We start from the raw sequence: 23,207 nt of genomic DNA, 5'->3' as shown, positions 1-23,207 counted from the left end.
AAAAAAAATTCACATCTCTACACAGCACTTCCACAGAAATATAAACTTTTTTACTTGATGATAAATGGAGCCACACCTACCCCTGAACTCGGCTCTGGGTACTGTAAAAGCAGAGATTAGTCCTTGTCGCCAAGGTTTTACAGTCTACATGAAAACAAATAGTGAATTATAGAAGGCAAGCAGGTCAGGCACATGTGTGAGGTCTCCAAGGAGAGCTGTGGCTTGGCTTGGATTACAGCACACAGCCTTTGGTGCTTTATCAAAGAGTGTGTGACGGAAGAGAGGTTGGACATGAGCCAACAGTGTGTTCCGGCTGCTCAGAATTCCAAACATGTCCTGATCCCACAGCCTGGGCAGCAGGGGAGGGGGGGATTCTGCCCCTCTGCCCCCTCAGGTGAGACCCCCCTGCAGAGCTGCCCCAGCCCTGGGGAACAGCACAGCAAGGACAGGGAGCTGCTGGAGAGAGGCCAGAGGAGGCACCAAGAGGATCAGAGGGATGGAGCAGCTCTGCTGGGAGGAAAGGCTGGGAGAGCTGGGATTGTTCAGCCTGGAGAAGGAAAGGCTTCCAGGTGACCCCATATGGCCTTCCAAGACATGAAGAGAGCATGCGAGAAAGATGGAGAGAGACTATTTCCAAGGGTGACAGGACAAGGGGGAATTGCTTCCCACTGCCAGAGGGCAGGGTTAGATGGGATATTAGAAAAATCCTTCCCTGTGAGGGTGGGGAGGCCCTGGCACAGGTTGCCCTAAGAAGCTGTGGCTGCCCCATCCCTGCAAGTGTTCAAGCAGATATTGGACAGGGCTTGGAGCAACCTGGGCTGGTGGAAGGTGTCCCTGCCCATGACAGGGTGATCTTTAAGGTCCCTTCCAATCCAGGCCATTCTGTTATCCTATGATTTACCAGCTCCCTTTTAAACCATACTAGTTTTCACTATTTCTTGCTTACTCTTTCACACTTTTCCTGGCCTATTCCCTCTCCATTCTGCTGGCAGGGATCCCATCCTTGCTGCTGGCAGCCTCAGTCACCCTCAATAACCAAACCACATGTTCTTCTCAGAGCATGACTTTTAGCTCTCTCGTGTATCAACAGCTACCCCAGACTGTTTTAACAGGAAGATTTCTAGCAGTGTTATTGAAGTGATAAGAGCTGGCTGAATTTTTATGAATATTTTACAGGTGTCCTGGGATGTGAGAAAATAGTTTTCTTTCTTTTACTTTATTTTTTAATAACCCAAACCTGAAACGCCTTTCTTGGGGACGTAAGGGAAACCAAACCTTGTTGCTCTCTCACTAAGAAATCTGCAAGTTTCCAGCCTGTTTCTCTACCCACAGAAAAAAAGGAGAAGTTTCTGAACATCACTGTATGTTCACGTAGACACTAGGGAAAATTTCCATTCTAAAGAGAACTTTCCTGGGGAAACTATTCCAATTTCAACAGGCTGGGTAAGTCTAAATGGCAACATCTCCACAGATGGGTCCTGCCAAGCACTTCCTAAATGGTACTGGAGGAGGGGGCTGCTGTGGAGTGGCAGGGAGCAAGCAAGGAAATAGCCTTCCCTGGGATACAGGAGCTATTTCCAGCTTGTTCTTCCCAGACCTGTCGTTGAGCAGCTGCAGAGGGTGCCCATAGGAGCAGCCCTTGTCATCAGGGACAGCAGCTGTCAGTAAAGGATCGTGATGTATTTTTCTTCCAAGTGTAAAGAAGTCACAGCTTTTTCAAGAAACAATAGCAGACTTCCCTGAAAGCACAATTAAAAATGATTTTGGAGAAGAACCCCAGAGCAGACAAACATCCCACTTCAGGCCTGACCCCTCACTTCTTACTGCAAAAGATGCACATTGAGCAACCTGCAGCCTGATGTGGATTCTGCTAAAATGTAGAGATGAAGCAACACTTCAGAGAACTAGAGCCCTTCTTGGGGGTCACTTACTTCTCACCTTCCCTAAAACCCTCTTCCCCTCTCTCAGGGAAAGAAAAAACTGCGGGGCTCCGTCGCCTCTGCCGCTCTCGCTCCCCCCTTGCTTCTCACTTTCACTCCCATTGGTTTCACGTTCCCTCTGCCATGCGGAAAACTTTCAAGTCTCTCCAGCCCAGCAGCAGGGTTTATCCTGGTTCCACCCACCGGGACTTTCCTGGCTTCCTTCAGCACGCGGAGAGAGAGAGGGGAGGAGAAAAAAAAAAAAAAAAAAAAAAGAAAAGAAAAAAAAGGAGCGGTGGGGAGGCAGGGAGCGGGCAGGGAGCGCGGGGAGCCGCGGAGCTCCCGATCCCCGCGCTTGGGTTTCTATTGTAGGCGGTGCATTCCTCGGGAGGGAGGGGGGGTGTGCGTGAGTGTGTGTGTGTGTGTCGGAGCCTTCCCACACTCGGAGCAGCTCTTATTTAATGGGGGTCTCCATGCAGGGCAGACGCCAGAGGAGGTTTTGCCGTCCCCCAGCTCCCAGCTGAGGAAGAGCATCTCGCCCGGCAGGCGCTGCCATAGAGGGCATGGTCGAGATAACGCCAGCGGCTCCCGGGACCAGCCAAGGCTCTGGGATGCACCTCAGGAAGGATTTGAGGAGGATGCGGTGCGCGGTGCTGCTGTGCCTGCTCTCGGTGATGGTCCTCATGCTGCCCATCGCCTACCTGCTGGTTGGAAACCTGCGAGCCCCCAGCTCCTGCGGCAGCCAGGTAAGGCGCTCGCACCTCGTCCTGCGCCTCCAGGGCTGCGTTTGTTCGGTTCTTTTAACTCTCTGGACGAGTTTCTCGTGTTTAAAAGGGAACGTGTGAGGCTCACTGTTACGTTCCTCTTTCCTTATGCTGAGAAAAAACACCTGGGATAAATCGTATTATTGCTCAGAATTCTGTGATTCGGACTTTTTAACTAACGGTTCCTGTTCTTGCCTTAATTTCACTGAGGTCACGTTAGAGTGCATGGCTTTAAAACTTTCATTGGCATGCTGCAGGCAGTGCTTAAAAGAACACTAGTTGATGTAAATCAGTGTCTCTCTGCTGATTTCAGCCAGATTTTCGCACTACAGCTCGTTTTCCTCCCTTCTTTCGGGTTAAATCTGAGACTTCCCCTCCCGGTGTCTGATTTCCCTGACGGGGCTGTGATGTCAGTGGGTCAGTCACCCATCACTGGGCTGACAGTTCTTGTGTATTATTAATGCAAACTTCTGCAGAGATCTGATCCGAGACGAGGAGTCTGGCCCTAAATTTCGCTCCCTATTTTTCACTCTCCCTTAAAACTCTCTCTGGATTCAGGGATCTTCTCAGCTTTTCTCCCTTGACAGCTACACTCCCTTTGCTCCCAGCCATGCAAGCTCATGCTGTGCTGCTTCTAACACTCTTTCATGCTGCTCCATCCCTTCTGGTGCCAGTCTGCAAGTGCCCATTCCCACGGGAGACTGTGAGTTCAGCAGGACTGCCCCATGCCAGTAGGGTGCGTGTATGTCTGCAGAATTTTAGCTTCGGCTCTGCAATCCCCCAGCTAATTAGTGTGCTTGTTAGGAGCTTATTTAGGATAAAGGAGCAGGGTTAGGAAGAGGCCTTGAAGGCAGGTTCCTAACCTTGTTTAGCCTGGGGATGTGTGAGAGCTGTGCAGGGAGGTGCCAGGCCCTGGCTGACCCCGAGCTCATTCCCAAGCGCAGCATCCTCTGTGTTACCTGGTTCTAACTTTGTGCAGCCTTGTGGGGCACCTCTTCTGTCAAATCTGCCAGTTCCTTGCATGTGTGAAATGTGTTTCTGCCCTGACCCTGCCGCTGCTGTCGAGGCCAGCGGGTGCACACGAGGTGAACACTCTCAGCTGCACTGGGCTTTGTTTGAGGTTGTACAGAGCGCAGCAGTTCAGCCTCGAAACAGAGTGAAAGAATAACAAAGCGTGAGCTTGTTTGATCAGTCTGACGTGTTCCTGGCTCTTGATCCCGTTGGCAGAGCTAGCAGAGAAAGGTATTTTTATGAGTGGGCTTGGCCTCTTAAGAGGAAGAGCACAACGTCAGCCAGCCCCGAGCGCCGCTCCAGCCCCGGGCTGCCCTGCTGTTGGACCCACGCATGTGCACCCAGTTATCAGCACGCAGTATTCCCACAGTGATGTAATGAGGTGATCAGATGACTTACAACCTCTGTGAGTCCCAGGGAGGAAGAGGAAAGTCATGGGGCTGGCTGGGTGCCCGCTGTGCAGTGGGAGGAGCTGCACCCCAGCTGGCTCCCTCCTGTTCTCAGTTTTTCATTCATTCTCCTGTTTTCTGGCTCTACCATCAGTGCTGTCCAGCAGGAAAGGGCAGATGGGTGGATTTGCCTGCCTGTGTGGCCTTCTGTAAAGTCCCTAAAGAGATATGTCACACACTGAACACAGGAGCTCAGTCCTGCAGCTCTGCTGTTCCAGTCCATGGGAATGTTTCTTGGGAAAATGTCTTTTTGCATCTCCTTTTGCATTTGAAGTTAGAACTGGATTGCTAAATGGCTCCTTCCTCATGTGCTCCATTGATAGCCCCAGTCAAGACTCTTGGGACCAGATGTGTGTGTCAGAGCTCTCTGTGGCACTGGTTTTGGGGTTTGGGTGCCCTGGGCATGCTGGGACCAGTGGACAGACCCCAGTTTGCCCCAGATGAGCATTGGTTTGCTGACCCTCACAGCAGAGAGCCCATGGGAGGAGCCCTCTCATTGCTCCAGGACTCACATGCTTGGACTGTCACCTTCTGGTGCTCTGGGGACAGTCCTGGGAGGAGGGAGGGACTCAGCATGTGAGAAGAAAACATAGTAAATTCCTGAGTGAGCCCTTCCTGGAGCAAGGAGGAGGAGAAGGGGAGGTTTGTGCAACAGGGGTGTGTATGTCCTGGCACTCTGCCTGTAGGGTGAGGCAGTTTGGTCATCTCTGCCTCTGTGTGGGTGCACATGGTGTCACCTCCTGCCTCTGAAGGGATGCAAACTCACCTTTCCTCTGGAAATGTCCCTTTCAGGAAAAAGCAGGGCAAGTTATGTCATTACAACATGTGTGAGCCACCAGTTTTCTGTCTCTGTTGTGGTACAGTGAGTCTTGGATGAATAATTCAAGTTTGATGATGGATTCCCTGGACACCTTCCAGGCTCACTGCACTGCTCCTTTTGGAAAGAGAAATCACTTTCTTTTATGCTCCAAGACAGAGTGAGGTGAGGAAATAGAGTTATTTAAATACTAACACATAGCTTGTGTTATTAGCAGGAAATCTATATAAAGGCTGTAATAATGCCCTTCCAGAGGAAGGTCTAGGAGTGCTGTTCATCCTTCCCCAAAGGGAAGCCAAGTTTCAGTCTGAGTTCACAGATGTCTCAAAGGAGCAGCTCAGCAGCCAAGAGAATTTCTGGCTGCCTCAGCAATCTGCTCAGCTGACCCAGGAAAGCAGAGCATCCAATCCTATGGCCTGGAAAGAAACTTGGGTTTATTTTCCTGGAATCCTTGGCATGTCAGGACCCCAGAGAGACATTCCAAAGCCTGTCCAAAGGGCTGCCTGGGAACCTGTGTGCCATGTCTGTGCCATGGCAGCTTGCCAATGGAGAAGGGAGCTGTTGCAGTGCAGGAGGGACTTGAAAAGTCCCAGCAGCTCCACCTGGATCCTGTCCCAAAGGAAGTCAGAAATCTGGCAACAAAGCTCAGAAAAGATCTGCCCATATGGGAAAGAGACCCTGAAATGACTTCCTGATGTGGAGGGAGGGAGAAATGCCTGGGGAGGAGCAGGGAGCATTGCCCCTGGATGAGCTCAGGTGTTGGGATTGCCCTTCCAAGAGCAGCAGCAAAACTCCTGAGTGGCCACTGCTGCTGGATGCACATGGCCCTTGTGGGCACAGAAGGCCAAGAGCACGTGCCCTGGGTCCAGGCTTCCCCTGGGCACTACTGTCCAGCCAAAATGTTCTTACTGATGCCAGTTTTTACTGGCACTGGACAGGTCCCTACCAAAGATGCCCAGCCCAGGCCATGCAGCATCTCTGGAGCGAGCAAAACTTGGCTCTGTGTACCACATATGACCTGTCAAATAGTGTCCTGTGCAAAAAAATGGAGTGGATGGAGGTGCTGGGGATGTTTTGTTTATTAATCCTTCTGCCTGCAGTGCCAGCTGCTTTTCCCACACTGCTCTCTGATGGATACCCCTGGCCCTGTCCAGAGGTTCAAGAGCCAAAGCACACGAACAGGGGGTGTTCAGCCTTTCTTTTTGGGTTTAGCAATATCTGGGTATAAATGCACTGGGGCTTTTGGACAGTCTTGGCACCAAAACCATCTGGAAGTGTTTTGCATACATGCCTCGAGGGTAACAGCTGCCTGTCCAGGGTGTCTGTGAGTCAGCTGCAAGGTGGGATTTTCAGCATCACTCAGGGCTGGTTGGTCTCTCCCCAGTAACCAAAGGGAAAACTGAAGCAAGGCTGTGAACTTTTCAGCAAGAAAGGAAAAGAGAGAAAAGCACCAATTGTGTAAAATTATCTGTTGTCTCCTGCTGCTTGGCTCTGTTCACCATCAATGTACAACATCTGTGCCTGTTTGGGACAAATATTACTGACACCTGCTCATTGTGTAGCATTGCCTGGTGCTAAAACATTTTCTGTGAGAGATTTCTATTTTTATCCTTATCAAATAGCACAGTTAGGAATAAAAAGAACAGCCATGGCTTTGCCAACAGCAGGATAACTTCACACCTTGCAGCACCCTGCTCTATCTGCATCCCACTGCATCTGTGAAGGAGCTCCTGCACCTGGAGTTTCCATCTGGATTTCTTAGGAAACAGGGAGCTTTAGGTTTAAACAAAACCATTTTGTTACCTTTTACAAAGGAGCAGAATTCTTCTTGCTCTCCTTCCCATTTCCCCACCACCACCACCTCTGTTTGTATTGCAACATCCAAGTTTATCTGAAGTACGTCAGCAGAAATTAGGTTTCAAGTACACAAACAGTTCCCCAGAAGTTCCAGCCTTAAATGTAGGTTTGTGGTTCATTTACAGCTCCTTGCAGTACTTATCATTGCTAGAAAATATGTCACTTGGTAACTGTGTAGGAATAGATATCATAGGAATATTTACACCGTTATTTGTGATCCGTGTGGATGAAAGAGAGGGCAGAGTGTGAGGGAAACCCTCAGTCCTGATCTTGAGGACAAAGTCACCTGGCTGTGACTGTGTCACATCAACAGCACAGACATGTTTAGGCACCAGGATCTTGGAGAAAGTCCTCAGACACAATGAAAGGCCCTGACATCTCCACCACAACTCTCCCTCAGCCCTACCCTGAGCTTTCCCACCACCACCTCTGCCAGAGGGCACTTCAGCAGAGCAGGAGGCTGCTGGGGTGATGTATGTGTGGGTAAGGGAGGGAAAAATAAGGAGGATTTTCCTGCTGTTTTTCTTCTGCATTTTTTTCCAAACACACTGGAGCAACTCTTGTAGAAATTACAGTTTTCTGCAGTAAACATGGATGTTTACTGGTGGTAAAACATCAAATTACCAGAGTGGCCAGCAGTCCCCAAACCCAGGCAGCCTGATTCTTCTTCCACAAACATTCTCCTTCCCCCAGCTAATATAAATAATCTATTTTCTACTTCTCCTGTAACATAAATTACCTATTTTCCACTTCTCCTGCAGTATTTCAAGCTGTGTGAGACACAGCCACCAGCAGACAGCTCCAACATCTCCATACTAATTCTGCTCCAGCCTGTTTATTAAAAATGCATCCAATCCTTTGCTGCAGGCTGGCCAGTGGCAGTTTATTCAGTGTATTTTTGGGAACTGTCCATAAACCAAACCACAGCAACCCAGTGTGCTCTGATAAGTGCGATGGGGGCTCCCCACATCCCTGGGAGTCAGCCTTGAGCTGGCTGCACATCCCACACTGGCTGCTCCCTGCTGTGGCACCAGGGGTGCTTCTCACAGCCCGGGGAGATGGATCCAGAGTCAGCATCCTGCAGCATCCTCCCTTCGGAGCTGGCACGTGGCAGTGCCCGGCTGTGACTCGGGAGGAGCAGCCCTGGCAGGAGCGTGCCAGGCAGGCAGCACAGCCCCTGTGAGCTGCTCCACCTCCACCTCAGAGGCACCAGGGCCATGCCCTGCAGGAGAGGGGGGTGTGAGTTCTGGGCTCTGGGAGGTGAGAGCCGAGGAAGGATGAGCTCACCCTGCCTTCCCCTGGCACAGTGCTGAGCTCACCCTCTGCCAGCTGCTCCCTTCAGGCCTGCTCAGCTCCTCTCTGTCCGCCCAGCAGGTCACCCAGCATCCGAGGCAACACATCTGCAGTCTGAAACCAGACTGATGCAGGAAGTGGCACTTACTGCCACGGTCTAGAAGACAAGGTGGTGTTGGCCACAGGTCGGACTCGATGATCTCAGGGGTCTTTTCCAACCTGGCTGATTCTGTGTGTGAAAAGCAGGTGCAGCTGATGCACCTCAATTAGTGTCTTTGTTATGGGTGAACCTTTGGGACAGAAAAGGCTCAGACCTGGCAAGTCTTGAGGCACAGGGGAGTATTGCCCACGTTGCTCTGCATGGACTGAGGGGCAGGAGAATGAGCAGCAAAGGAGCTCCAGCAGTGCTGGGTGGAGTCACCACCCCAGAGGAGGGTTAGTAATGCCTAATTCCCACTGCCCACTCTGCTGGGCCTCTCCCAGTTTTACCAAGGGCTCATCCAGACTGGAATTTAACAAAACCCCCCGCCACAAGAGCCCAGGTCCTGTCTCTGGCACCCTTTCAGAGGCGCAGTTTCAAACCCACAGCAGAAATCTCTTGCAGAGATTTGCAAAGCCTTGTCAGGGCTCCTCACTTTTCAGGACAGCTCTAGTTGAACTCTCTGACTTGCTGTAGCACATTCCATTCTCTGGGATGACTCAGACAAGCCCCTCTGTGGAGGTTCCTCCTGGAGCCCTGAGCTAACTGCTGGTAAATCTCTCCTGCAGGTCCCAGAGGAGAGGGGCTCCCTCTTTCTGAAGCAACGGGCAGTAGCTGCTGGTAAGTTTGCCAGACCTTCCCCCCCATCCCAGCACCTTTGGACACAATCCCAGCACACTCTGCTGCCTCCTGCTCTCCCCACCCTAATCCTAATCCCTCCCTCCAAACAACCAGGGCAGACAGAGGCAAGCCTGGGTGAGAGGTGCAGGGAGGTAACTGGGGCATAGTGGGGGAGCATTTCTAACCCCGGGGCTGTACTCTGTCTAGTGCAGGCACAGAGCTCCCCTGCAGCTCTGCAGGATCAGTGTAACCCCCTGAACATACAAAAGCAGGGATTTGGGAGCCCTTTCATGCCAAAATCTCCACACCACACCTCTGTTCCCCCTCCAGCAGCTCTGACAAACTCGTTTGCAAAGTGATTTTATCACCTCAGTGGTGTCAATAAGAGATCACAGCCAGTAATTCCTGACTGCCTATGGAAATGGAAAGGGCCTGCACACATTTCCTTGGTGTCACCATCACCACTCACATTTTGTTGACTTAGGAAAAGCTTCTTCCCCCAGAGGGTGGTTGGCACTGAACAGGCTCCCCAGGGCAGTGGGCACAGCCCCAAGGCTGCCAGAGCTCCAGGAGGGTTTGGACAACGCTCTGAGGGACAGGGTGGGATTGTTGGGGTATCCTGTGCAGAGCCAGGAGCTGGAGACTCTGATTCTATGATTTGAACAGCAGCAAACACCCTTACACCTTTTATTTTTCTTCCCCCTCAGTTACAGACACACTTTCCAGTGCAGAGAAGCCCCGAGCTCACCTGACAGGTAAATTTGTTCCAAACTGAAGCCTTTCCTGGGGGTTTTACGGATGCTGTGGTGCAATAACCTTGTTTTGCATGGATCTGATAGCATCAGGTGTTGCAGGAAACAGGGGGGAAATAACCATCAGCTTTGCCTTGCTGACCATGACAGATTGAGTGCAGGCTGTGTCTGTAGGAAAGGGCCCACAAGGGAGGGAAAGGACAGAAATGTCACCACTTTTCCAAGCTGTTTCTTCCACTGAATGAGCAGCTCTTGTAATTGAGCTTAAACAAGTGCCCTGATATCCCAGAGGTCTACTGAATGCCCCAAAAAAGGCAGGGGAAGGAGCTCAAGTGAGCCCTCATGGAGCAGTGAATTGGCAAGAACTACCAGATTTGTAGCATAAACAGGTCAAATAAGGCCAGTTTTAGCCCTTATTTTTTTGCAAGGCCTGGCTTGGGTCACATATATCATATTCCCATCAAATCCCTCCCTCTTTCCAGTGAGATCATCTCTAATATCAGAGCAAGCAAGGAAGGGTAATGCCAGGTTGAACCCCCCAAACCCTTTATCTTGTGTTGGGCAGGTGGTATCACACAGCCCTCTTGCAGGGTGGGCTACCATGCCTTTCCAAAGGGTTGCCATGCCTTTCCAAAGTCATTCCATGCCTTCCTGAGGGGCTGCCAGCATCTGCAAGGTCCCCATCTCCCCACTTCAGCCTTGAGGGCTGTCACTGCCCTGAGACATCCTCCAGCTCCATCCTCACCAGCTCCACCCACCTGCAAAATTCGGGTATTGCCAGAGAAGAGAGGAAAGCGCTGAAGGATTTTCCAGCTGGCCTGAGGCAATTTATACCTCCCTGAAGTCCAGCTCAGTGCAGAGGCTTCCCCAAACCCCTGAGTGTTGCCCCAGGGTGCCCTTTCCAACCTGAAGCAGGACAGGGTGTGTTCCTTCACACAAACCTTCACACAAACCCACCTCCAGGGTTCGATCAGTCAGTAGCTCAGGGCTGATTCCTTTCCCAGCACAGTTTTCACTCCCTAACCCTCAAGCTCCCTCCTGATGGTCCCCATCCCTTTGCCACATGGGGGTTTCCAGAGCTCCAAAACTGACCTGGCCTTGTCCAAAATCCCATCTTTGCTCAAGTGCACCTTTGCAGGAGCAAAAGGACCCTTTCTGCTCGAGTTTCCAAGGGAGACTCTGTGGCCAAAGAGATCCAGAAGCTCCTGGTGCAGTGACTCAGAGGAGCAGCCACACACTGCTCTGCTCAGGGAACTCCCCTGGGTTGCACAAAAGCCCAGTTGCCACAGGGAATCACCCAACAGCTTTCTTCAAGTTTCCTCAGGCCCCATATTGATCAAAATTCCTTCACCACCATTCCCAAGCAGCCTCCCTGGGGCTGTGCCCATCCTCTCGGCACAGTTTGCCACAGCAAGGAGCACGAAAAGAGACAATTAAGGGGGTTTTATGTCTCCTTTCTGGGCAGAAAACCCACACCCAGCCTGCTGTGTTGTGTAGGCATCAGGGAATCCCGAATCCACGAACTTATCTTTGACCTTTTCTTGGCCCAAACACATTTCTGGTGCTGGACCCCGTGACAATGAGTTTCCAAGCTTAACAGCACGTTGCAGTCAGAAAACATTTCCTGTTATATCAAACTCTGTGCACAATAATTTATTGGGTTCCACCCTGGTTTTCTTTTCTCAGAAATCACAACTTGTCGTAGAAAGAGTAAAAGGAATAATTATTCCCCTGGTTGTTGCATTCCTGAAGCTCAGGTGCCATTCCCAAAGTGGAAGTGGGAGACTACAAACCCTCACCTGTAGGAAATCTTCTGCAGATCTCCCTTCTCTCTGTAATTTTCTAGTTTTAGGGATGGATTTCTGAAGGTGAGAGCAGGGCAGTGAGAGGAATGAGAAGTAGCCAGAGCATTTCCATGGGAATGTGCCACTGAATTGGCATCAACAACTCGATATTTTGGTCTCTGTTCTTTATAAAGAATTCTCCACCTGCTCTTGGCCTTTTTAACACACACACTGAGCATTTTGAGCTTATCCAAACTGGCACCAAGGTCTCCTCTCCCTGGGTGGTTATACCTAGTGAGCAATGGCAGGAGCCATGGGAATACCCAGCTCAGACTCTTCTCCATCCCCATTGATGTCCCCGTGGTTCTGACTGCTCCATCCCTGCCACCATCCCCTCTCCACTTACCTGGTTGCACTTTGGGTCAAGATGAAGACCAGCAACTCTTCTTTCTTGTCACCAGCCTGTGGCTCAGCTGGGTGACCCGTGAGGGAAAAATTCCATCCGGTTCCTGGCTCACACTGACCGTGTGCAATGCTACCCAAGCACATCACGAAATCTGGGGAGAGCATCACCTTCTGTTCCAAAGCAGCTTTTAAGGGCTCTGTTAAATACTCAGGGCATGAATTTGAGCAGCAGAAACCCTGCAGACACAGGATTTTGTTGTACAAGGGCTTTACTACAACAGGAGGTTCAGACTCAGATCTCTTGCTGAGCCCCAGAGCAGAGTTCAGGATTAGACTCTCACATTGGGGAGGGCTCAGAATTTGAGAAAGCATCCAAGTTCCACAAAAATATGCTCAAAATCTGACAAGTAACAGGGATTCTCCAGCCAGGGACTAGACCAAAAGGGATTTGGGGACAGGAGAAATAAGGGAAGCCAGAAATTTATAGTGGGAGGAACTGTAGTAATGAATCCCTTATTGAAAGCAGATTTTACTTACCTTGAGAATCAGCACAATAGATATGTTTGAAGGAAGTGTAGATCCATATTTTATGAAATTAGTAAATAAATGGCAAGTGCAAAGTGCAAGCTCTGCTAGAAAAGGATCTGTATTGTATTCAAAGGCACCTGAACAAGTATTTCAACATCATATTCAATTTGAATATGTATTGTACCACTTGAACATGTATTTTTCCTCTTGACCAGTATTGAAAGAACGGGGAAAATTAATTAACTTGAAAATAGAGAGCTTCAAATAGAGTGAGATTTATCAAAAAAAGGGAGGTTATAATTGTTAATTCTTGCCTAATTCTCGAAGTTTTGAAATCATGTACTTCGTTTGAGATCCTATTAGTTATAAGAAACGCTGGGGAATTGAGTGTCATTGACATTTGAAATGCGTCATCTGCACAGACAGGAGTATTTCACAGGCAGCTTCTCTTCAATTCCCCCCCACACACACCAAAATTCCCAAGATGGAAAAGAGCCCAGGACATTTTCTGGAAATATTCTGATCCTTCCCATCTCAAACAAGCTCTCCTCTGCTGTGAGTTGCTCTCTGATGTGTTACCCCAAGCTCTTGTAAATCTTAGAGTGACTCCAAGCTCCTTGAGCTTCTGCCAGGACTCAGATCAGTCCCTGACACCCAGAGGTGGATGAGGAGGAAGGCAGACCATGAGTACTTTCACTTTTACTTTCTTTTATTCCTCTCTCTCTGGATCAGGCAAAGCTCCTTTGGTTCTAAACATCATAGTCCTTATAAATTTCCATAATTTAGCTTGGCTTGTTCCCACAATCCCCATGTGTGTTCCACACACAGAAACACTCTCCTTGTGTTCTTTGCCTCCTGGGGAAAGATCAGAAAGGTTTGATACCTCAGCAGCACTGACAGCCAGGCTGGAAAAAAAGGGCTTTATTTTGTTGTGCTACTCAGAGAATATGCAAGGAATTGCTCTCCCAGCACCTTCTGGGCTCCTTATGGATTAGTTATTGCTAGACAAGAAGGGGAATGGATGCCCCTGGGAGCTGAGAACATTCCTTTTTCCAAATCTCATCTCACCCAGGATAAACCTCATGCTTATTGCCAAAGGAATTTCAAAGCCTTCCCTTCCCTGCATTCTGTTTGTCTTCCTGCCCATGCACACACCCCCTCCCTTCCCCAACTACTGAATCAAATTAACTTTAAACAATAACTCAAGTTCATTAAAAAGGTCTCAGTTCCTGGAAATCAGTTCCCTCAGTCATCCTCAGCATCCATCATTGATTTTCCAGGTTCATTTTAATACCTGGCAGAATCTTGATGGTTTTTCTCCTCTTCCTTTCCACTGCCTGTGTTTTACCACAACACTTGGTGTTTTACCACGATTTTATGTGGTGGCCAGTGAAGAGCAGAGACAACTCTTGCTTCCCTGCAGAAAAATGTGCAAGTACTAAGGCTTGTTCTCCTGGCTGTGGTGTGAATGACATTTAAGTGACACCAAGCTCAGTGTTTTGTCCCAGCAAGGCATTTTAAAAAAAAAAAAAAGGGTTAAAAATGGTTTTAAATATAATGTGCTGCTTCAAAATTGAGCCTCTTGAAGCACAGTGGGGTCTTCTGAGCTTCTGATAAAATCCAGCGACACAAAGGCAAAGCTACAGTAAAAGATTTGATTGAGAGCACTCAGGAAGAAAAGCCTGAGGATGAGAAAGCTCAGCCACCTTCAGGGAGCAACTTGGCAGGAAGGGAAGCTCGAGTGTGTCAGAGCTTGGTGACACATTGTGGACATTCTGCCAGCACAGTAGGGAGGGTCTTCTGAGCTTTTGGTAAAATCAAATTACATCGGGAAAATCCGAATCCCACTGCACAGCTGGCCTGCAGCCAATTCAAGCTGTGAAATAGGAACGTTTCTGTCCTTATTTTGATCACCCTGTTTGAGGGTGATCTTTTGTGCCCCCTGGAGCAGAGCTGCCCCCTTCATCCAGCAGCACAGCCCTGGCTGCAGTGACCTAACCCACCTCCTCTCCCTCTCTCTTCCTCCCACAGTGAAGAGACAAGACCTCAGCAGAGCCGTGGGGAACCACCTGCCCATCCTGCAGTGGGAAGACAAGCGAGGCTTGGCCTTTACCAAGAACAACCTGAGTTATTCCAGCAACGCTCTGGTGATTCCTGTGTCTGGGGACTACTATGTCTATGCTCAGGTCACGTTCCGAGGGCCCATTGAGAGCCACAGTAAACCCAATTCTGTCACTGAGATCATCACCAAGGTCACTGACAGTTACCCCGAGCCCACCCAGCTGCTGACAGGCACCAAGACCCTCAGTGAGAACTGGAATGGCTGGTTCCAGCCCATTTATCTGGGAGCTGTGGTCTCCTTGGAAGTGGGGGACAAGCTGATGGTCAACGTCAGCGACATCAAGCTGGTGGATTACACCAAAGAGCACAAAACCTTCTTTGGGGCCTTTTTGCTGTAGGTTTCTGGCAGCAGCTGGGGGATGGGTTTCCCTTCAGGGCCCTGGGGGGACCTCGTTGGACTTTGGCTTTGTTGGGTGTGTGTTGGGGTGCGATTCCTGCTGTGTCCCTCCTCTGTACCATCACCCCCTGCAGCTCAAGGGAGCCTTCATTTAATGGGTAGGGAAAGCTGAAGCTGCAGCTTGAACTGAAACAACCCAAAAAAAAACTCACTAAAAAAAGAAGAAGGAAAAAAAAAAACCACCCACCCAACCAACCAAAAAACCTCCAAACCATACCAGAACCAGCAAAAAAAGAACAACAACAACAAAAGAAAAAAAAAAAACAACCAAAGACAAAACCCCCAAAACAAACAAAACCAAAGAAAAACAAAGAACCAAAACCAAATTAAAAACCAAACCAAACCAAAAAACAAACAAAGAAAAACAAAAAAAATAAACACAACAAAAAAATGAAAGTCTGGTTGGAGGAAAAAAATGCACTTTTGAAAGTAAGGGCTGAAAGATCTTCAAAACTTTGTAAGCTAAGGAGGAACAGTTGATGCCTGTGGGTAGGAATGTTGATCTGGAATATTGCAGCTAAGCTCCATCACTATTTCCACCTCCAATGTACAATTTCCTCAGCTCTGAAACAAAAAGTGGTTTGAACTTTCTCCAGCACTTCCAGTATAGTTTTGCATGACTCTTCTTCAGCTACTTGGTTCTAAAAGGTAATGACTTTTCATAATTTCCTTATGAATAGATTTGCTCAGTACTTTGCACTAACATAAAGCTCAGGTGAATTATTAATTGCTTAATTAATCCCTTCCAACTTCCCTGTAAAGTAGATTAAAATTATATCTTGTGGTTTGCAGCCGCTATTTGAAATTTTTGTTTTTAAAAAAAAAAAAAGAAAGAAAAACAGAAAAAAAAATTTGTTTACAGTTTTCTAAGTCAACACTCAGCCTCCAAATGTTATGTGAAAGATGTAGGGAACACACATCAACGGAGTGAAAGTGGAATCTCCCCCTCCAGCTCCTAAGATTAGGAAACCAGAAAAAATCAAGGCAGAGAGAGACACACAGCAAAATGCTGCACACTTTTAAACCAGCCACTGAGATTTGGAGGGAAAAACCTCTGCAATAATCTGCTTTCCATTATGGTTAATGCAAAGCAAGTGAAGCAGCTAAAGAAATCTTGGTGCTTCCCCTTGCAGCCATTGCCAGTGGTGGTCCCCTGACCTCAAGGGGTGAAGGTTGACCACCAGCTGTCCCTCCACAAGGTCAAAGGATGCAAAGACACGCTCTTGGTGTGCCAGGGGCAGGTGAGGAGCTCAGGAGTGTCTCACTTGCCACCCTGCACTTGTTTATTTGCATAGTCCTTACTGTTCCTCAGGGAAACTCCCCAGCTTTCCCTCTGCTCCTGCAGCAAACTCATCCCTGGCAATGACTCATGGGCTCAGAGATCTGGACTTTCAGTGGCTGTTCTTACAGTGGCCACCTTCCTTAAAACTGAACAGCTGAAAACAGGGAACTTCAAATTAACAACATCTTGTTGTGAAGCAGGTGCCTCTGTTTACCCAGGCTGTGGTGGTCCAGCTTCCACTGGAGTCAACCAAAGGAATCCTATTGAATTTTGGGGCGTGCCCCAAACACATTTGATTGTAATATTTAGATAAATATATGAGCTCAGCACAACTTCCAGGAGGTCTCACACCCAGCTGCTCTGAGACCACCAGGCTTCACCCTCTGCAGCTCTTTCTCTTTCCTGCCTCACCTCATGGGATTTCCTCCATTTTTTCCACCTCTTGGCCAGAAATGACAGCAAGGCTTGATTTCCTAAACTGATATTCCCTCTCAAAGTGATGGTGGAGCCCAAATTCACACTCTTAGTGTAGCACTGGGGATGGGGGTTGTAGCTGAGGAGCTGAACTGGGCAGAGAAGTTCTTAGGTGGAGACAGCCCAGCTGTAAAAACCATGTGTGATCCTGCAGGCAGCAGTGCCACCAGGCTGCTTTGCAAGTCTCTGCCCAGCAGGAGACAATTTATTCCCATATAACGATCTGTTTGAGCTGACAAGGAAAAGTCAGCAGTGCAGCTGAAACACAAAGCAGAGAGAAAGGCCAAGACTGGGGGTGGAGAGAGGAGAGGAGCAAAGCAGGAGGTGGGAAGGTCCAGCCAACGCCAGATTTCTGCCTCTTCATAGCTTAGTGTAAGCACTTTCATGCTGATGTGAAAACTAGCAGGTCTTTTATGTAGTAAATCATCTAAAAACAAAAAGCTTTTTGGCCATCCTTCCCTACTGTGGATCCCAGATTCTGCAGTCCTTCACTCTTTTATCCGCCCTGAGTCAGCACCAAACACATGACAGCAGCCAGGAGAACATCCTGACTGGCCTCCTTTCCTCAGCAAGTGTCTGTCTTGCTTCCAGATTCTCCTTGAGTCGTTGTGGGCCCAGTTCACAGCACTGCCCTTCACAGTGTCCCCTCATCCAAACCTCATCACAGTTTGGTTTCCTGTCCTTTCTTTGACTTGTCCTTCATTTCCTTTCTCCCACAGGCACCTTCCTGCCTGCTTGGCCCTGTCCTGTAAGGACACCTCCTTATCCAAATGCCATTCCCTACAGGAAACTTCTCTCTTAGAGTCAACCCCAGTGCTCAAAGTGACATCTCAGCACAGGTTCAGGTGGCAGAAAGTAAAGGTAGCGATCCTACAAACACTCCTGGCCAGAGGATCCCCTTAAGTCCTTATTAGGCAGATTCTCTTCCATCTTTGAGTCCTTATTCCCATGTTTCCTCCAGCTGTTCAGTCCTTGTTTTTAAGCTGAAGCAGGAGCAGTTATTCCCTGTGTATCCCTTCAGCCTAAAGGCAGGGCTGTTCTCACTGCCCAGAGACCCCTCCTCTCATGGTAAAACCTGGTGAAACCTCAACAAAATTATTCTCTGGGAAACCCTGAGCCTTTCCATGTCTCAGATTTCCTGCATTGTTCCCTCAGCACCCCACACTGGACCCTTCTGAGCTTCTCACCCCTCGGCTGTGTGCCCAAATTAGGATCTGAACTCATGAAAACACAAAATGTGCAGCTCTTGCAGAGCACACAAAACAATGTGGTCAATCTCATACAGGGAAGATTTAAAAGTGGCCTGTCCAGGACAGGTGAATCCCAGGAAATAGGTAGGAAAACTTCTGTGAAGTGCTGTATTGGATGAATTCTGGTTTATCCTTGGAGAAAATTGGAGTGGAAATTCTGTTTATTCTGAAACAGTTCCAGTAACTCAGGAAGTTCTTTTTTTTTCCTAGAGATGAGATGATGTAGCATTTTTCTGAGGGCACAACCCAGTCCTGGTAGGCTTGGACAGCAGATTTCCATAAAAACTGTATCCAGTCACCATCAGCTGATCCTGGTGGGCTGTGTGATGGAGAATGTGAGGTCTGGGGGAGAGGAGTGGTGGATGCAGCGCTGGGAATTCTCTGGTATATACACATAGACATGTATATTTGTGTATATTCCACAGGCATTCTACAAGCCCATTGCAACAATCAGCCTTTTTTAGCACAAAGCACATTATTTGTGCCCTCTGTACACTAACAATGAACTTCACAAGCAAATTGGTTCCTGCTGAAGCTTCAAGGCAGGTGTGACTCTCTCAAGTCATTGTCCATGGCACAGAAATATTTATTTTAGTCCAGTTAGAATAGTTTTATTTTAGTCCAGTTCAGCCCTGTTACACACACCAGCTTTTAGCACATTCAGCACAATTTATATGGCATAAAATTAATATCTCTGGCATTACTTGTTTTAAAGTGATGCAGGGATATTAATCCCCACATCTCCCCCAGTGGAAATTTTCCCCCCTTTTCCCCCCCTTCTCAGTGCTAATAATGTTTCTGGAACAGCATCAAATATAATAAGTATTCAGAGGCTGATTCTGACCCAGATATTCCTCCACAGAGATCAATGGCATGAAGTCAAACCACTTAAGTAACACAAAGGTCAAGCTAAAAGTGAAATATCTCCACCAGACTGAACCTAAAGTGTGGATTCTCAGATTTATTTTTTTTTTAAGGCTAATTAAGGACACAAGTGTTCTCAGAAATTTGTGTTTATTGGATCAGAAAATGTTATTTAATGTAAACCATTTCTGGAGATGTGAAATGTCTCTGCATCAGCTTTTTCAAGTTAGTGAGAAGCTGATGAAATCTGGTCATGGGAACCAGTGACCTTGAAATCTGGGGTCCAACTGACCATGTGATTTGTTTCGGGTGGTTTTGAAACTAAAATCATTACCAGAAAAAGGATTGAAGCTGGAGAAAAAGGGTGAATGAAATAGGCAGCTTGGGCTAGAGGAGGTAAAATATGTGATTTCAGGGTTTGACCTTTCCATTTTGTAGGAAAAGAAAATGAAAGCACTTTTGAGAACAAAACCATTGAAAGAAGAAATATCAGATGATTGTTATTATTTTTAACAACTGCTCAAAACATTTTTTTATCTCTGCTCAAAATATTTTAGATCTTATGAATTTTCTTCCCCAATCTCTTTGATCCCCAAAAAACTAACACTAAACACAGCCCAAACTGATAAAAAATTCGCTTACCCCCCACTTCCTTTCCCCTTAAAAACTAAATATTGGTAAATAGGCATTAACTTTCTCTCCACATTGATGCAGAAGTAAATTTGAATCAAGCTCTAGGGAATGCAGCTGCAATCCTACCAACATGAACCTGTGCTGTATCCAGTCCCTGAGCACGTGGCTAAAGGGAAAAGGGAGAACCCAAAGGGAAAAAAAACGAGCTCAGTTTTCCTGTTTGGTGGATGGGAGGGGTAAAATCCACATTCCTCAAATCGAAAAGCAGATGGAATGTTCTCATTCCATCGACTCCATCGCGATGGGAGGAACCCTCCTAATCAAGGAGTGCTTGCCTGGACCATCCAGCACAGGAATGTTGGCAGGAGCAGGGCCTAGAGGTGTAAAACCCAACCCCAATGACAAAGAGGAGGCTGCTGGGATGATGTGGGAGGTCCCAGGGCTGTGGATGTGATGAACATCCCCCCATGCAAAGGGGCTACTTCCCCACGGACCGAGGAAGGGATTAAGGGGAATCCACCTGAAATTTTCCACAGGGATATTCCAGAGTTTTGGAAGGGGATCTCGTTTTTCACCCCTGCATGTCATAACTGACCACGCTGTGCTTTGGTTTGTTTATCTCCTGGGTGGCCCATCATTTCAGGTGAGAAACGAGGAGAGAATTCGTTCTTTAGAAGAATCAGAAACTCTCAAGGATCTTTGCCCAGATCTGGGTGTTACACACCAGTATAGCATTTTGCTACTGTAAAGGATTTTCTATAATGGTTGTGCCTTGTCTTGTGCCTCAGCACTGATATGTATCGACCAGAAAAACTGACTATTTTATGATAATAAAAATGCGGCTTAACTAATGTGACAACTTTTGATCCTGGTCCCCTTCCAAAAGCACTAACCAAGAGATGGAGCTGGGTGATGCTGATGTACAAAGAAGCCTGTTTTGTTGTGTGTTACTGTGTGAATAAACCTTATTTTATGTCGATAGAGGTCCCTCACCAGAGTGAACTGGGATTCAGACTTTCCCCTGGGAATACACAGACACTTGCATTTCACGAGGCAAAAATGTAAAGCTTGAGCAGGTTTTCTTTCTCAGTCCCACCCTGCAGCTCAGGGAACAGCTGGTTCTTCCTTTTTTGTTATTTTTTAGTCTATTTTGAAGGAAGGCAATTCCCTGGGAACAGCAGAAACCATTTTGGCTTCACTCTTAGCCCATGGGGTTTAGGACCCAAGAGAGACAAGAGACAGGAGCCACAGTTCCACCCTCTGACCAAAAAGCTGGGTTTTTCCCATCTCCCACCATGCATAAAAACATGTTGGCAGCTTGGGAATTGAACTGGGAATTCCCAATTGCTCAGCTCCCGGCTGACAGGCACAACCTAGCTAGGAAATTTTGGCCAAATGAGAGTCAGAGTCTTGTTTGAAGGCCCCCTCAGTCCTGTTCCAGCTCGAGCTTTGCTGTCCTTACCCTTTCAGCACAACAGGAGCACCCCCTGGATATGTATTCCTTTATCCTGGGTGCTGTTACCTGCAATTCCTCTGCTGCCAACAATGCAAATGCCCTTCTTGCCACAAACAGAATTAAGAGACATTCTCTCACTGGGCATATTATTTTGTATTTCCAAAACTGATTTTGTTTTCCTGGCTCGAGCTCAGAGTAAATTGCTCAGATTTAAATTGCTGCAGAAGAAGGTTTCTGGCTAAGGGCTCCGTGCTCTGGCTCAAGGAAAGTTTTCATTTGAACACTCTGATGGGGGACATTTGTTTATCCTGGTTTTCCACCCACTAGCAAATCCCAGAGTGGTTTTATTAGCAGCCTCTGTAGATCAGCCAAGAGTTAATTAGACAGTGGGAGTCAGGCTGAGTTTCTCTGTGACACCAAAAGTACACTGTGTTATTTCTCGTTTTATTTTTTCTAACTCCAATACCTACCTCACGCTTAAAAGAACAGCAAAAGCAAATCATAATTTTATTATTATTATTTCCTATTTTAGCTTGAGCTAAGCAGAATTCAGTTTTATTGCCATTTTACTCCATGCTTTGCACATTTAGGGAAATAACTTGAGATGGCACCTCCTTTGTGGTCTAAGCACACTGGCACACACAGTGAGCGTTGTGCTGCACTTTGGCTTCCTTTAATCTTAAATCAAATTAAATTAAAACCTGAAATAGAAGGGGTCTACTCTCAGTAAATTTTTAGGTATTGGGGGTGAAGAGATGAACATCTCTCTGCATGTCCTAGGGAAGGGGGGGATTCTGGAGGTGCTTCTCTCCCAGGGCTGCAGAGAGATGTATAAAGTGGGTTTTGCACCTAAATGCAAGGAAGGGAATAGGAGCTCTTGGTAAAAGGGATGATTCCACTGCACCACCACTCCCAGGTTGGTGGGGTTAGATGTACAAATACACTTCTGAATCTTGAGGGAAGGGTGAACTCCCCCTTCATCCTCTAAAGCTGTTACTCCATGAAATTCCTCCTCCAGGGCAGGACACGAGAGTTTAACTCTCCCGGCCGCAATGCCCAACCCCAGCTGGACCTGCTCCCTCTCAGCCTTGTTCTTGCACCAAGACCCTTTTTTGCCCAGTTCAGCTTCCAGCTTTGAGTTCACTCTGGCAGGGCACGGAGACTTTGTCCCCAAGGAAGAGCTGAGATGGGGTGGGAGGGATCAGGAAGGTCCAATGCCATAAAAACCTCTGCTCCCAGACAGGTGGCTGAGTAAGGGATGTCTTTCCTAACCCACCCGGCATCTGCCAGGAGGGTTCTCCAAGGAAACCAGAGCCCCCTGCTCCATTTCTTTTGGGATTCTTTTTGGGATCTGCTGCCAACCTTGGGCATGATTCTCCTCCCAAGTGTGAACTTTGCAGTGACACTTCCAAATTCCTGTTGCCTCCCAAGTATTATTGCCAAATCCTTTGGGACAGCACAAAAGGCATCACCAGAGAAATTAGAACCTGCTTTATTGAGCAAGAGAAGTCACCAGTGCTTGCGTTTTTTTGCTGAATTATGACCTAAAAGAGCTTTCCAGCTGCTCTCCTCCTTGCACAAATCTAGTGGTGTTCTTCCATTGATCGTAGAGTTTTATATTAAAACGTCAAAAAACGCACTGAAAGCGTTTGCTGCTTATTTATTGGTACTGTACACAGAGATGTCCTGATTTTATGGACCAGAAATTGTAAAATTCGAGGTATAAAGTTTAGAACTGTTACAATTGATGCTATTTCTTTTAGAAATGAAGTTTATAGACTGCTCTTTAAAAATGGACTTTGTGTCTTACAGCAAAACAAAAATAAAATTATTTTTATTCATATTTATCCCTGAGTGTTTCTTTATTGTAATAAACACCCACCAAGTGCTCAATATTTACAGCCAGGAAGGGCAGACATTTACCCATGGCAAAATATATTGTGTTTGCTCAAACATGTAGGGTTGGGGGGGATATAATTTATATAATTTTATATATTTTTATATTATATTATTTTTAGATGTTTCATTTATGTACTTTTATTAAAAGTATAAAATTTATTGATTTTTAATATATTAATATGTTTATTATAGCTTTATTATATCTTCATTAATAGATTAAATTCATATTATAGATTACTGTAGTTATATATTATATATAAATATATTAATTTCATGGTATTATATATTAATAATATCTATTCATTTTATTCCGAATGCACACAGAAAATTATTAATCCTGACATTTCAAGAACTGTGAAATTAAACCCTCTTCATCTGAGGATAGGGTGCAGATGTTTTCACGAGCCTTTAAGGGCTCAGTGGTAAATGAAT

The 23,207-nt window shown here is 47.2% G+C and overlaps 1 protein-coding gene across 2 annotated transcripts; it reads left to right on the top strand.

Annotated features, from left to right (window-relative positions):
• Positions 1-2,420: 2,420 nt before the first annotated feature.
• TNFSF15 (TNF superfamily member 15) lies at positions 2,421-22,619 on the top strand. Of its 2 annotated transcripts, XM_050319814.1 has the most exons (4): positions 2,421-2,665; positions 8,879-8,930; positions 9,638-9,685; positions 14,431-22,619. In XM_050319814.1, the coding sequence occupies exons 1-4, from the start codon at positions 2,483-2,485 to the stop codon at positions 14,856-14,858; spliced, it is 711 nt and encodes a 236-aa protein (XP_050175771.1). In that variant the 5' UTR covers positions 2,421-2,482; the 3' UTR covers positions 14,859-22,619. The 2 variants fall into 2 exon arrangements, with proteins under 2 accessions (XP_050175771.1, XP_050175772.1); XM_050319815.1 differs by lacking the exon at positions 9,638-9,685.
• Positions 22,620-23,207: the final 588 nt, after the last annotated feature.

This window comes from Myiozetetes cayanensis, unplaced genomic scaffold, assembly GCF_022539395.1.
Source record: "Myiozetetes cayanensis isolate MyiCay16 unplaced genomic scaffold, myiCay2020 scf23, whole genome shotgun sequence".
Lineage (NCBI taxonomy): Eukaryota > Metazoa > Chordata > Aves > Passeriformes > Tyrannidae > Myiozetetes > Myiozetetes cayanensis.
This window is presented reverse-complemented; position numbering and strand designations above follow the sequence as displayed.